Source organism: Otolemur garnettii, unplaced genomic scaffold, assembly GCF_000181295.1.
Source record: "Otolemur garnettii isolate 467f Iridium unplaced genomic scaffold, OtoGar3 scaffold00019, whole genome shotgun sequence".
Taxonomy (NCBI): domain Eukaryota; kingdom Metazoa; phylum Chordata; class Mammalia; order Primates; family Galagidae; genus Otolemur; species Otolemur garnettii.
This window is the reverse complement of record NW_003852414.1, coordinates 14,404,128-14,417,887: the sequence shown is the minus strand read 5'-3', so window position 1 is coordinate 14,417,887 and position 13,760 is coordinate 14,404,128. Positions and strand designations below refer to the sequence as shown.

At 37.3% G+C, this 13,760-nt stretch overlaps 1 protein-coding gene across 1 annotated transcript in view; it reads left to right on the top strand.

Annotated features, from left to right (window-relative positions):
* The window catches only part of MALRD1 (MAM and LDL receptor class A domain containing 1), a 514,668-nt gene that overhangs the window by 131,899 nt on the left and 369,009 nt on the right, over positions 1-13,760 (top strand). Inside the window, exon 19 of the mRNA XM_012803304.1 lies at positions 5,789-5,876. Within this exon, the coding sequence (XP_012658758.1) occupies positions 5,789-5,876 (88 nt within the window). The remainder of the gene's footprint in view (positions 1-5,788; positions 5,877-13,760) is intronic.

Below are 13,760 nucleotides of genomic sequence, written 5' to 3'. Positions count from 1 at the left end.
GATTTCAAATTTGTGTTTGGTTAAAAAAAAAACATGCATAGGTAAAAAAAAAAATGTGCATAGGTGGACCTGAGCAGTTCAAATCTGTGTTGTATAATGAACCATCACAACCAAGATAGAGAATGTGTCTATCCATCCCCTCCACTCCATCTTCCATTTCCCTCTGTAATCAATTCCTGTCATCTCCAGCCCTGATAAGACAAACCAGATTTCTTTTCCTATAGTTCTGACTTTTTTAGTTTGTTACTTAAATGAATTGAGAAAGGAGACAGCCTTTGGAGTCTGGCTTCTTTCACTGAGGATAGGTTGAGAGTCACAGGTATGGTTGCAAACATCATTAGTTTGTTTCTTTTTATCAGCTGAGTGATATCCCATTGTATAGATGTGCTGCAGTTTGCTTATCCATTTACCAGTTGAGCAATATTTGGGTTGTTTCCAGATTTTGGAGATTATAAGTAAACCTTATATAGACTTTGCAGAAGAGTTTTTGTTTAGACTGATCTTCACTCTCTTGGGCAAACAGATACCTACACATGGGATTTCTACAGTGTATGGGAAAATACTTTAAATTGCATAAGACCCTGTCAAATCAATTGTATCATAGTAGTTGATTTGGCTGTACTATCTGGATTCCCACTAGAAATGCACTGGAGTTCATGCATTGCTCCACACATGTTCTTTTTATAAATTTGTAACAAAATGTCTTTCTTTTGAGTCTTTCTAAAAGTACATTATATTAAAAGTTGACATATTACGTTGGAATTTTATATTCGTTTCCAAATACATGGTGGCTAAATGGAAAGTAGGTGGCAGACTGAATTAATTTCATTTTTCTTATGAGTTAATAAGACCTAAAAGGGGAGGGTGTGTGTGATGACAATCATTTCTATACCATTTAAAATTTTTGTTCCATAATTCTGTTTCTAAATATATAGAAGGATGAGTTCAGGCAAGTCTCTAGAGCCTTATTAATAATGTTTAAGCCTAAAAGTTCCAATGTAGTTGACAAGGCCACTTCATCTTTATTTGGAGCATGCAGCAACCCATGAAAAGAACAACTTAGAAGAGCTGGTTTACTTCATAAAATTTCCAAGCCAGTGATAGTTCTAATGTAAGTAGATTTGGCCTCTATAGTTAAGGCAGGGCATTTAAAGTAACTGGATTTTCAATTGCCCTTTAAGTCATTCAGTGAGGTTGCTAATGGAGGATAGGAGTAAAACTTGACTTCTCTAATTTACAGAATGCCAGTACTATCTTGGATATAATGTTTAATGTTTTTGTTTTAATATCCTTTCGTGAATTTGGGGGAAAAAACACCAGTGATGAAAGTGACTTCTCCAGAGTAAAAGAGCATTTGGATTTGTTCTTTTTTAATGATCATTTTCTTAGGAGTAGTTTCTTAGGATAATTTACAAAGCTTCTTGCAATACTAAATTAAATATCAGACAAAGCTTTTTGTAAGATTGAATATAGGACAAAAGAAGAGGTGAACATCAACATTTATGACTTTGTTGTTGAGGTATGCTTTGTTAAGAGAAAATCTCGTGGTCCTGGCATAAAAGTAGAGACCTGGACATGTGAAACAATACAGAGAACCCAGATATAAAATCCTCTGCCTATAAACAAATAATCTTCAATGAAAAAGACAATAGCACATACTAGGGAAAGGAAACTTTATTCAATAAATGGCACTGAGAAAACTGGATAACCACATGTAGGAGAATATACCAAGGCCCCTATCTCTCACCATATACTAAAATTAATTCAAGATGAATAAGAAACTTAAATTCAATACATGGAATGATACACATTCTCAAAGAAAATGTAGGAAAAGCTATCTAGACAACAGCCTACATAAAGAATTTATAATTATGACACCAACGGCAATTATAATAACCATAAACATAAATGAATGGAACTTTATGAAATTAAAAATCTTCTATACAACAAAGAAAATAATCATCAGAGTAAATAGACAACCTACACAATTGGAGAAAATAATCACAAACTATGTAGTGTATAATGGGCTAATATCTAGAATCTGCAAAGACATCAAACAAATTAGCAAGGGGAAAATGAACAACCCCAAAAGATATGAACAGATTTCTTTTCAAAAGAAGATGCAAAGATAGCTAACAAACATGTGCAAACATTCTCAGCATCATTAACCATCAGAGAAATGCAAATTAAAACCACAGTGAGATATCTCCTTACTCCTATCAGAATGGTTATGATTAAAAAGTCAAAAAAAACAATAGATGCTAGTGTTGGCAGAATTTCTTTCTGCTGTACGTCCTTGGTCTCAGAGATTTGAAGAATAAACCCCTGGACCACAGAGATCAGTGATAAGATAGAATTTATTAAGATAGGAATAGGGAGAAAAGGAAAAACCTCAGAGCCCTTTGGCAGAGCAGGGAGACCAAAGTGGGAGGTCCCTATGTGAGTCTTTCCTCCAGGAGTTTTAAACTGTTGGAGAATTTCATCTTCCAGGACTTAACAGACTTTAATGTTGATTAGTGACTGAATAAGGGTATTAACAAATGAATACAGTTCCTTCAGCTGGGGAGAGGGAGAGGAAAACTGGAAAACTGCTTTTCCATCAAAGAGCACAGTTTGCAAAGAAAAACTCTGTTTGCTTAGGCTTGGAAAATGAGGGTCCTTGTCCAGCCCTGAAGAGGGAAACCTTATATTACTGGTGTGATTACAGAGATAAAAGAATGCTTATATACTGCTGATGGAATTGCAAATTAGTACAACCTCTATGGAAAACAGTATGGAGATTCCTCAAATAAATAAATATAGACTTACCATTTAACCCAGCAACCCCAGTAATGGGTATCTACCACAAGGAAAAGAAGTCATTTCATCAAAAAGACACGTGCACTCAAATACTTATTGCAGCAAAATTCACAATCTTAAAAAATGTGGAATCAATGCAAGTGCTCATCAGTTCACTAGTGGATTAACAAAATGTTTATATATGTATGTACTATATATATAAACCATAAGTAGTACCATGAAGTACTACTTAGCCATAAAAAGGAATGAAATAAGGTATTCTGTAGCAATTTGGATGGAACTGGAAATGATTATCCTAAAGTATCTCAGGAATGGACAAACGCCACTTGCAATCTCTAATTAACGGGCATAGAGAAATGTAGTGATCATTGGAAATCAAGAAGTGAGGAGGAGGAAGGAAACCAGGTTGAAACTTGTGTATCAGGTACAACAAGCACTGTTCCTTTGATGGGCTCACTAGTAGCCCTGACTTAATCATTATAAAGGCTACCCATATTAAAAAGAAATATTTATCCCTTTAATACTTTGAAATAAAAATAAATAGGTAAAATAGGAAATATGGTTGGCTTAATTAAATATTCAGAGGATACTGAGATCAAATTTATACATAAAAATCGACAGTTTTGTTATTTCAACTTGAAACTATTGTTCATTAATTTTCCAGGATTCTGACATTTGGAGGGTTAGTGAAATTAGTGATATTTTAGATATAAATAAATTGTGCATAGAGCAAGACACAACTGTCTATTGTCTTGGATTATTTCTGTCTTCAAATTGGTGTTGAATGCTGACAGAAGCAATATCAAAATCCTTCTGTGTAATATGCAGTAGACTCTAATAGAAGGGTTGCTTATCTGTGCAGCCCACTGTGAATTACAGCATTTTGTCTATAATTTTAATAAATGGCTAATTGACTATATAAAGGTAAAAAATAGAAATATTTTGAATAATTAAACCCATATGCTAGTATAGAGCTATGTGTATATATCCCCAGAGTGAGCTCATAAGTATTTTTCTGATAGCAATTTCCTATTCCTTCTCATTAATAAATTAATGATAATCATGATCAGTGTGGCCAACTCAATAGTCTTTAATTCTTATTTGTCTTAGCTTTTCCTCGTTTTTGCACTTTCTTAGGAGCTGTTTGTCAGCTTGCCCCTTATGTTGTATTGCAGTGGGAGATACATATTCTGGTTTAGCTCGTCTGTTGCTAATTGATCTGTCTTGGCTTATGCTTTTTTTCTTTCCCACTGTTCACCCAACTGTAGTCTTTTTAAAAATAAAACAAAAGATATTTTCTTATGTTCTGCCCAATTCTGATTTTTGTTTATGGAGAGTAAGTGTGTAATTTTGTGTAAAGCATCCTTTCTACATGTTGGTTTTCTGTTCTCCTGCCTCAGCCTCCCAAGTAGCTGGGACCACAGGCGCCCGACACAACACATCGCTATTTTTTTTTGGTTGCAGCCGTCATTGTTTGGCGGGCCCAGGCTGGATTCGAACCCGCCACCTTAGGTGTATGTGGCTGGCGCCTTAGCCACTTGAGCCACTGGTGCTGAGCCCAGTTTTCTGTTCTAACATGTCTTTTAATCATGATGGAGGGGAAAGGTAGGACTTTCTTTTTGGAGGGACTCATTGTAATGCATCAGGACACTTAACTGCATAATACTGTTAAATGTCATGCAGGTAATATCAGGCGGCAATATCAGTATTTGCCTACTAGTCAGATGCACAAACTTTTCCATTCTTGATTAATTTCTTTAGTGACAGATCAGGGAGAAAATCTTGGTAATCTTCAAAAGGACTGGAACATTGGAGGAAGGTGTCAGGAGGTTTGAGGTCTTCAGTTTGACCTTTTAAAACACTCTCCTCTGGGTGGCGCCTGTGGCTCCAAGGAGTAGGGCACTGGCCCCATATGCTGGAGGTGGTGGGTTCAAACCCAGCCCCAGCCAAAAACAAAAAAACAAAACAAAACAAAAACAAAACAAAAACCCTGTGAAAACAAAAACACTCTCCTCCAAGGAGAACATCAGTAAATAAAGTATGTGATAACACAATGGAGGATAGAATTTGAAAAATAAACTAAGATTTCAACTCCCACATATCATACGTGTGAGGAAAAATGAAATGGAAACATATGTTCATATAATAGTGGAAAAATAAGTACTTCTTAAAAGTTTGAGTTTGCTTGAAGTTCTTTATTATTAAATTATGGTAGGATTCCTGGTAAGTGTGCAACATATTTGCATAAGTATTAAAATAATTCATCACGATTAACTCTATTACAGTACATCTCATCCCTAATCATGGTCTGCCATATACTATAGTGGTTTGTCAGTATTGCGTATTTTACTGAAGTGCTGGTGAAATTGCAGCTCCTGTAACACCACAGATGTCATCTGAGTTCACTCTGATTAATGTGCCTCTGAAGGAGAACTAATAACAATTAGCCAATCTCATAAAGTGCTACAGAATAAGGTCTGGGTGTGAGAAAAATGTTAAAGCTTGGAAAAATGTACACGCTAGCAAGAGACTCTGGTAGCAAATTGGGTTTCTAGAAGCCTGAGGAGATTTAACCTGAGAAATGGATGATCCACTGGGTAAAGGGTAAAGGTGGAAACTGAGGATAATAATTTGCCTTTAAATACTTAAAGGATTAGAAGAAAGTAGGGCAAATCTAGAACTAACGGCTGGAACTTATAGGGCCAAAGATGTTAATCTGATAGATTGAAATAAAAAAAACTAAAACCTGCCAGAAACAAAATGAGGTCTTGGGTATATTGGGGCCAGGAAGGGACAGAGCTTCCTGTTTCTGGAAATGTTCCAGGTGAGGTAAGACAGCTGCTTAGGGAGACTCTCACAAAATGGTATTTTAATGGTTCAAAAGAGGTCATCTTTGGGTAAATTATGAATTCCTTTTCAAATGCAAGTTTCCCTAACTCAGTTTCCTTCATGGTGTCAACAAATTTCTTACATTTTGTATATGTTTTAGATACTGGTGGAGGCTTCTGTGGGAGATGGCTTCACGGGAGATATCGCAATTGATGACCTGTCATTCATGGACTGCACCGTCTACCCTGGTAAGAGAGAACATTTTCCTATGTGAGTCCTTGCAAACCCCTTTACTTGGGGAAAACTGCCAAGGAAATCAATATTTCATTTGCACAAATATTCCAAAATAGCCTCAACTTTTATGCTGCTTCTCAAATCTACAGACCCTAGGAAAGATTGCCATAAATCTTTGTAAGAAACTAAAGTTTTTTCTTTTTTGTAGGAAAAGTTTTTATTGGTGGGGAGAGGGAGGCTGCAGAGCAGCACCAAGGAGGAGAGAAAAGAGGGGAGAGAGATAAGGAGAGAGTGGGGAAGAGAAGAGAGAGAGAGTAGAGAAGAATGAGGGGGAAGACAGAGGAGAAAGAAGGAAGGCAGAGGGAGGTGGGAGAGCTAAAGTTTTTGTGATTATAGGAAAGAGGTTTAGATCAGTTACGTCTATGCTAGGGAGTCACGTCTAAAGTTAAACTGAACTTCTGTTATATTTAATGGGTTACAGCAACCAAACTGGTTGCCTTGTAAGACATAAGACACCATTAACCTGCCAATTACCTTCAGTGATATTTTACTCTTGGGCTAGACTTTAAATATTCCTAAGGATTGTTGTCAGCCAGCTCCTTTCCATATTATAGATTTCTATTTATTAAAATATGAATATACATGTTTTCTAGGTTCATATCTGTATCCCTTATCTTTCCCCCAAACTCCAGACTTACTTAGCAGCTCAACCTGAATGTGTAAGATGTCTGTTAAGGACAATAAGGGAAAATTACCTAAAACAAATATAGTCTAGTCCATCTCCTAATCAATTCCAGTCTTTTTAGTTGTGACTCAGACACAGCTCTCCCCTCGCCATCCTAGCAGAATTGGCGACCTTCACTGCTCTGTGTAGTGATTTTCATGGTACTTTGCAGACAGCCAAATCTCTCATTCAAAGGCCAGCAAGAAGGTGTCAGAAGTGAGTGAGTTTCCCTGCACCTCCCAGTCTCTAAGAGAAAAGCCCTGATTACCAGTTGCCCCTCCTCCTCTCTTTCCTATGTTGGCAAATGACCAAATAAAATAAAAATCAAAATGTTTATTTTTACTTGCTCATTCTATATTAACAAATCTGGGCAGCCATGAGCTCCAACTCTATCCAGAACCCACTACTTCTCGTCACGCTCACCACTTGCCCCTTGGTCCAGGCCACCATTGTCTCTGCATAGTGCTGCCATTGTATTTTTAAATGATCTCTCTGCTTCTTTCCCTCGAGTTGAGACTGAGTTCCCATCCTCTAAACAGCAGCTCATGGGATCCTTTTCAAACACAGATAAGATCATATTATTACTCTATGGTCAGTGTTTCCTTGTGACTTCCTTTCTCATCAGAGGTGAGACTTGAACTTGTTCTAATAGCTTCCAAGGAATACATGGCTGGTCCCTGCATACCTCCTGATGTCACTGTCCACCAAAGTGGTTCTCAGTCAGTTTTCCTGACTACAGAGTCTTCTTAGCTCACTCTTGAGTACTGCAGCCGAATTAGGGTCAGGGCTTTTCCCTCCTCCTGGGATGTGCTTCCCCTTGAGGTTCACCTGCCTCCCTCCCTTACTTCCTTTTGCCCTCTGCCCCAGATTTCTTACATGAAGTCCTCTCTGCATGTGACACCCACAGTCTCTTTCTTATCTGGCATTTTCTGTCCCCCTTCCCTATGTCATTTTTCTTCACAACGCGTATCAATCTTATAATCAAATTTCCAATTTTGTTACATGAGAGCAGGTGTATTACCTGCTCACTGCCATGGATCCAGAAGCTAAATTCTGGCACCTGGTAGCACTCAATAAATATCTGTTGGATGGCGGGGCAGATAGAGGGATGTCCACCTCCTTAGGTGTTGTATATACTTCTGTTACACTGTTTAGTTTATTATTATCATTACTTGGGAAATATTCAGTACTACTATGTGCTGGATACTATGTTATATTTTTGTTGAAAGTGAGTCTCCAGCTTATACCCACAAACATTTACTTCTTGCTGTCAAGTGTGCGGGGTGGCATAGAACAGTAACAGCCAAGGTAGGTATTTTTTTATTCACAGCTCTGTATAATTCTAGTAGCTTCAATCTATGTATCTCTGTTTTATATGTCCTGTCCCTCTGTAGGACCACGGTGGAAGGACCAAGTCCCTATTTAAAACAATCTATTCTCAAGTCATAGAATGGGAAAAACAAAGCACACTTAAAATTTGGGCTGGGAAGCGTGGTATACAGCACACCTGCTCATGTCCATTGCCCACTGGTCAAAGGAAGTCAGGTGGTGAAGCAGGGTAGTCTTCATTTACAGGGAGCTTGGCAAGGTTAGGGGATGTGGAAGATCCTTAGGAGAGAGCGAGCTGGGACATGATCACTATAAATAACATAATTGATCCCTCTTCTGCATCATCTCACATAATCCTACAAACTTTTAAGAGCCTAGAATAAAGCATGATCCACTATAGGTGAGTAGGTGTTAAATGTCAGGTAGCACTGATGCCTTTGTTATCCCAGTTCTGTGGAGGAAACTGAGAGGGAGATAAGTGGCCCAAGGGTGCCTTTCTGTTATAAAGTGACAGGACACAGGAGATACTACTTAGTATTATCATGTTAACCGCTAGTAGTATACTGCTCATCAAATACACTAACGTTGCAAGGAAAAGGCTACAATTTCCATTTTAGACATGTGGAAAATTAAAACTAAAGAACTCAAGTGATCTCAATGGAATACCAAGTTAAGGGTGAGAATGCGATGTTACCCAAGCTTGTCTGATGTCGAGGGCCAGGTTTTCCCAAATCGGCTCCCAGGCTGAGCTTAGTGAGAAACACGGTGACCTCAGAGGCACAGGAGAATGTAAAAAGCACAGAAAGGGAACACGAGTCCCCACTGAAACTGTTGCTCCTTGTTTATCTGGCTGTGGCCAATGGTTTGGAGGAGGCAGGAGAAGAGCTACAGAGAAGTAGGCAGAGACGTGGAGTCACCAGTTATACGGCATTAGTCCCAATTCTGATTCGAGTTTTGGAAGATAAAGATGAAGCTTTAAAACTTTCTGAAGTGTATGTGTGTCTAGTTGGGGTTTTTTGTTTATTTGTTTGGTTTTGTTTTTGGCATTGACTTCATAACAGGAGAACATTTGGGTCAAAACTGCAAAATCAGCTGAAGCCATAGATTTCATAAAGAAATTTGACGTAAGCTTGTCATAAGCTGAAACTTAAAAAATAAAAATTAATTTCCCAATGAAAATGTTCCTCTTGATGTGACTAAAATATTAGTCACTTTTTAAAATTAAATCATAGCTGTGAACATTAATGCAATAATCATGGGGTACAATGTGCTGATTTTACATACAATTTGAAATGCTTTCATCAAACTGGTTAACATAGCCTTCACGGCATTTTCTTAGTTATTGTGTTAAGACATTTATATCCTACACCTAGTAAATTTCACATGTACCCTTGTAAGATGCACCATAGGTGTGGTCCCACCAATTACTCTCCCTCCGCCCAGCCTCTCCCCTCCCCTCCCCTCTCTCTCCTCTTTCCCCTTCTTGAGCTATAATTGGGTTATAGCTTCAATAAGAAAGCTATAAATTGGTTTCATAGTAAGACTGAGTACATTGGATACTTTTTCTTACATTCTTGAGATACTTTGCTAAGAAAAATATGTTCTAGCTCCATCTATGTAAACATGTAAGAGGTAAAGTCTCCATTTTTCTTTAAGGCTGCATAATATTCCATGGTGTACATATACCATAATTTATTGATCCATTCATTCATGGGTCGGTTTTTTTGTTTATTTATTTTTTTCTACCTCTTATTAGCTGAAGTAAGAATAGTAATTGCAAGTTCGCTCACAGACCTTAACTTCCTTCCCATGTTCATGGATGATTTGTCTACTTCATGTTTCTTTTTTGGCCAATAAAACAAAAACAAATAAAACTAACGTTCCTGTGCACACAGACACAAAATAGTGACCTAATTGTCTAAGATGCTTTATAGTTTTAAAGTTTCAGATTTCAGCAGGCATATGAGTATTATTAATTAACAGATTTATTTATTATACTATTGGTATTCTATGAATATTCGTATTTAAGGTATTAGGGTTTTTATTTTTCCCAGACAAAAGAATTGTAACTATTTATAGGATGCTTAACATAATTTTTATGTCTTTCCCTACCCTTCATACACTGAATGGTTTTTTTTTTTTTTTTTGGCCGGAGCTGGATTTGAACCTGCCACCTCTGGCATATAGGGTCAGCGCCCTACCCTTTGAGCCATGGGTGCCGCCTGGGTTGTTTTGTTGTTGTTGAACTCTGTTGATTACATTTCTGGCCTCAGTGTCTCACCAGCTTTATTTATAAGTGTTATCAAATCTCCTTTTTCTTTCCTGTAAAGATTAATGTTTGAAATGTGATTCCAAAGGCAAGGGGATGAGAATAAGTCCTATTGTCTTCACCTTTAAAATGTCACCTTCAGCATTTCATCGTCCAATAATCAGCTGTTTGGCATCTCCAGTACATTTCCTTCAGGATAATGAATTATGTGAGGTGAGTTTTAAAATTCACCTTTCTTTTGTATTTTTCTAAAAAATATATAGACTCAGAAGAAAAGGCCACATTATTGGAAAGATTTGCGTTAATATAAGATTGCAAGGCAAAAATTAAGAAATTTGAGACTTGGTAATTGCAATCTTAAATTATCTGGTTTTAGCCACTTTGGGGTAGTCCTGTAAAATGATTTAGCCTAGACATAGGAAAGACAAAAATTGCCCCAAGCCGGTAGTACATTTAGTTCAGCAAATTTATTATCTTCCTAGAAAATAAAAACGAACAAATAACTTCACCTATTTTAAAGTTAAAACTGGTCAATTCTGTCATCACTTAGTTGAGGAAAATGTTAAATACTAAAAACAGACATGACTGTTAAAATACTTGGACATAAGCTTCAAAATTGTCCAGCTGCTGTGTCTATTTGTAGTCACTCTCAACTACAGTAGAATGTCTATAAAGGTGGAAAATTCATTGGGTCCATGGCATAAAGCAAAAAGATTTTCTATTGGAGAAAACAACACAGCGCATAGTACATGGCAAACAGCTATATCACAGTTATTATAATCATATCCAAAGAATAGCTATGTTTTCATAAATCTTTCTCTCCTAGAGAGTAGCCCCAACACAGTTGCTTCCATAAAATCATGCAAAATGTAGTTCTTTCAGCTTGTGGGTATAACTCATATTTTGTTAAGCATATTAGGAAAAATGTATGTGATTCCCCCAGAGCTACAGAAATCTCAAACTTTTCAACTTTCTGAAGATTGATTGTATTGACACATCACGTTCTCTATTAGACTTTTGAATTGTGTTTCTTTCTGAACATCAACAGTCACAGGAAACACATTGTTACCTAAATAGAAATAAAGAACAGATATACATATTAGTCAAGTGATTCACAGTTACGATACATCTACAGTTGGGAATATTTTATCAGGGACTACAGATGTTAAAATATTGGTTTTATTTGCTTAATTTTCTATGTAGGAATGGCTTAAGGGAAGAAAGTCTAGTGCAAAACAAGTTGGAAAATCTGTTTTATCAGAAAAAAATGATATTAGCATGGCCTAAAGTTTATCATATTCGTTACAATGAATTCACGGAGCGAGCAGTTAGAATACTGAGCCCATCAGGAGCCTGAGACGTCTACTTAGGAAATCTTCCAGATGACAGATGTGTAGGTGGCTTGGTTTCCCTGAAGCTTAGTGACAAGGAAGAATGTCAGATCAAACCAGACTAATCTGTAATTCTTAGCACAAGCCCCAGTCATTCACACCTCATCTTTGCAATGTTTATTTCATCTGCAAAGCAGTTAGTGTTTTTTGAGTAAAGAGGCTTACATCTGTCATTGCCACTGAATTTAGCCTTATTCTAAGCAATTATAGGCCAAAATAATAACAAAGCAATGGACTGAATATTTGTGTTCCCCTCAAATTCATACAGTGAAATCCTAGTCCCTGGTGTGAGGGTGTTTGGAAATCAGGTCCTTGGGATATAATTAAGGTTAAATTAGATTATGAAAGTGCTGCCCTCATGGTGAGATTAATGCTCGTATATAAACAGCACGAGACAGGACATTTCTGTCTCTGCCAAGGAAAGGACACGTGAGGATATGACCAGGAACAGGGCTCTACTGATACTTAACCTTGCAGATCTGAGCATCACCACATCGAGAATTGTGAGAAATAAATTGTTATTTAAATCACCCAGTCTGTGACATTCCGTTCCATCTGCCTGAACTAAGACAGATTTGTTTTCCTAAATACATTTTACTAATAACATGATACAAAATTTATCTTTTTCAAAAAAGTTTGTCCTTATACTGTGCAAAGTTATTTCTGGCATACCCTAAGTTAAGAGCACGATAATTTGAGACAATACTACTGTAAGTCACTGCAAAGTTAAACAAGTTGACTTCTTAGAGGAAAGTCTGAACCACTTGCAAGGGCTACGGGATGTGTCCAGAACCTTCCATTTCTTGCAGTGTATACGTTCCCACAGGCTTTCTGGGTCTAACCAGGTTTCTGGGCCCCGTTTCACAGAGCAGAATCCTGGAAATCAATTACAACTTCCCTTTCCCAGCTACAAACCGCCATATGCAAAGTTTGGCTCCAGTTTGGCTTTTTTCAATTTGCTTCTTCGTGCTCTCCAATAGAAACACATTAGACTTATTTGCTTTGCAAGACTTTCTCCTTCTGGTGGAATAATAAAGAAGAAGTGAGGAAAGAACCAAGAACAATCAAACTTTCTTATTTAGAGTCGTGGCCCTGTAACTTGCCACTTTCAGAACTCTTTTCTGAGATATAAATGAATTGACTCTTCTTTTCCTCAACTTCCTCAACCTCCTTTTTCCGGGTCATCCAAATTATATCCCTGGATTCTTTTTAAGGAGGATTGTTGCCTAGTTATGTTGAAATCAGAACTAAAGATTCAGCTAAGACTACTGATTTTGACTGGGTGTGGTGGGTGGCTCACACCTTTAATCATAGCAGTCTGGGGGGCTAAGGAACGAAGATCACTTTAGGTCAGGAGTTCGAGACCAGCCTGAGCAAAAATGAGATCCCATCTCTACTAAAAGTAGAAAAATTAAACATGAAGCAGTTCAGTTGGTGTCGTGTTTGCCACAGGTGGATAAATTTCTGAACTTGTACCAAGTAAGTGACAATTCACTGGACTTAGGTCGTGCCCTAAAATATTCTTCTCTGGAGGGAAAAAATAAAACAAAAAATTTAGAAATGAGTAAGTCCTAAGTAGTTGTGGCTAGAAGTGCATTATGGAACAGGTATTAAAATGGCACAATTAGTGAAGAGTATCTTGTATGTGTTGGCATTCAGCACCTTGTGTAGTTTCTATGTATTAAGGCAAGATAATTAATTATAAATACTCCTAATGCATATCCTATAAATCAATGCCATGAAAGTGAAAAGATTTGTGATCCATTGTCATCTAAGCTTCTTTTGGTTCTAGTAACGTGTATTTACCCTGAGCTTGGAACACAAATTTATCCATTCTGTCTTGAAGTTAACACATATCAAGATGGCTGCCTAAATTAGAGCATGGAACACATTTCTCCATGCAAATGGCAATCATCTCTGTGGGATTCAAATGTGCAGTCTTTGTTTTAAACTAAAACTTTATTATGTAACATATAGAATATCCCAGCTTGATCAGCATGTGCTAGATTGAAAGAACATGTCCTTCTGCTTTAGTTAAAGGCAAACATTCATTTGACCCCCTCTAAATTCTGTCATTTCTGGTTGACATTGGTTCACAGTTTCCATGTGTTTTCGTATAATGCATTTTAATTACATAATGTATGGCTCGGCGCCTATAGCTCAACCGGCTAAGGCGCCAGCCACG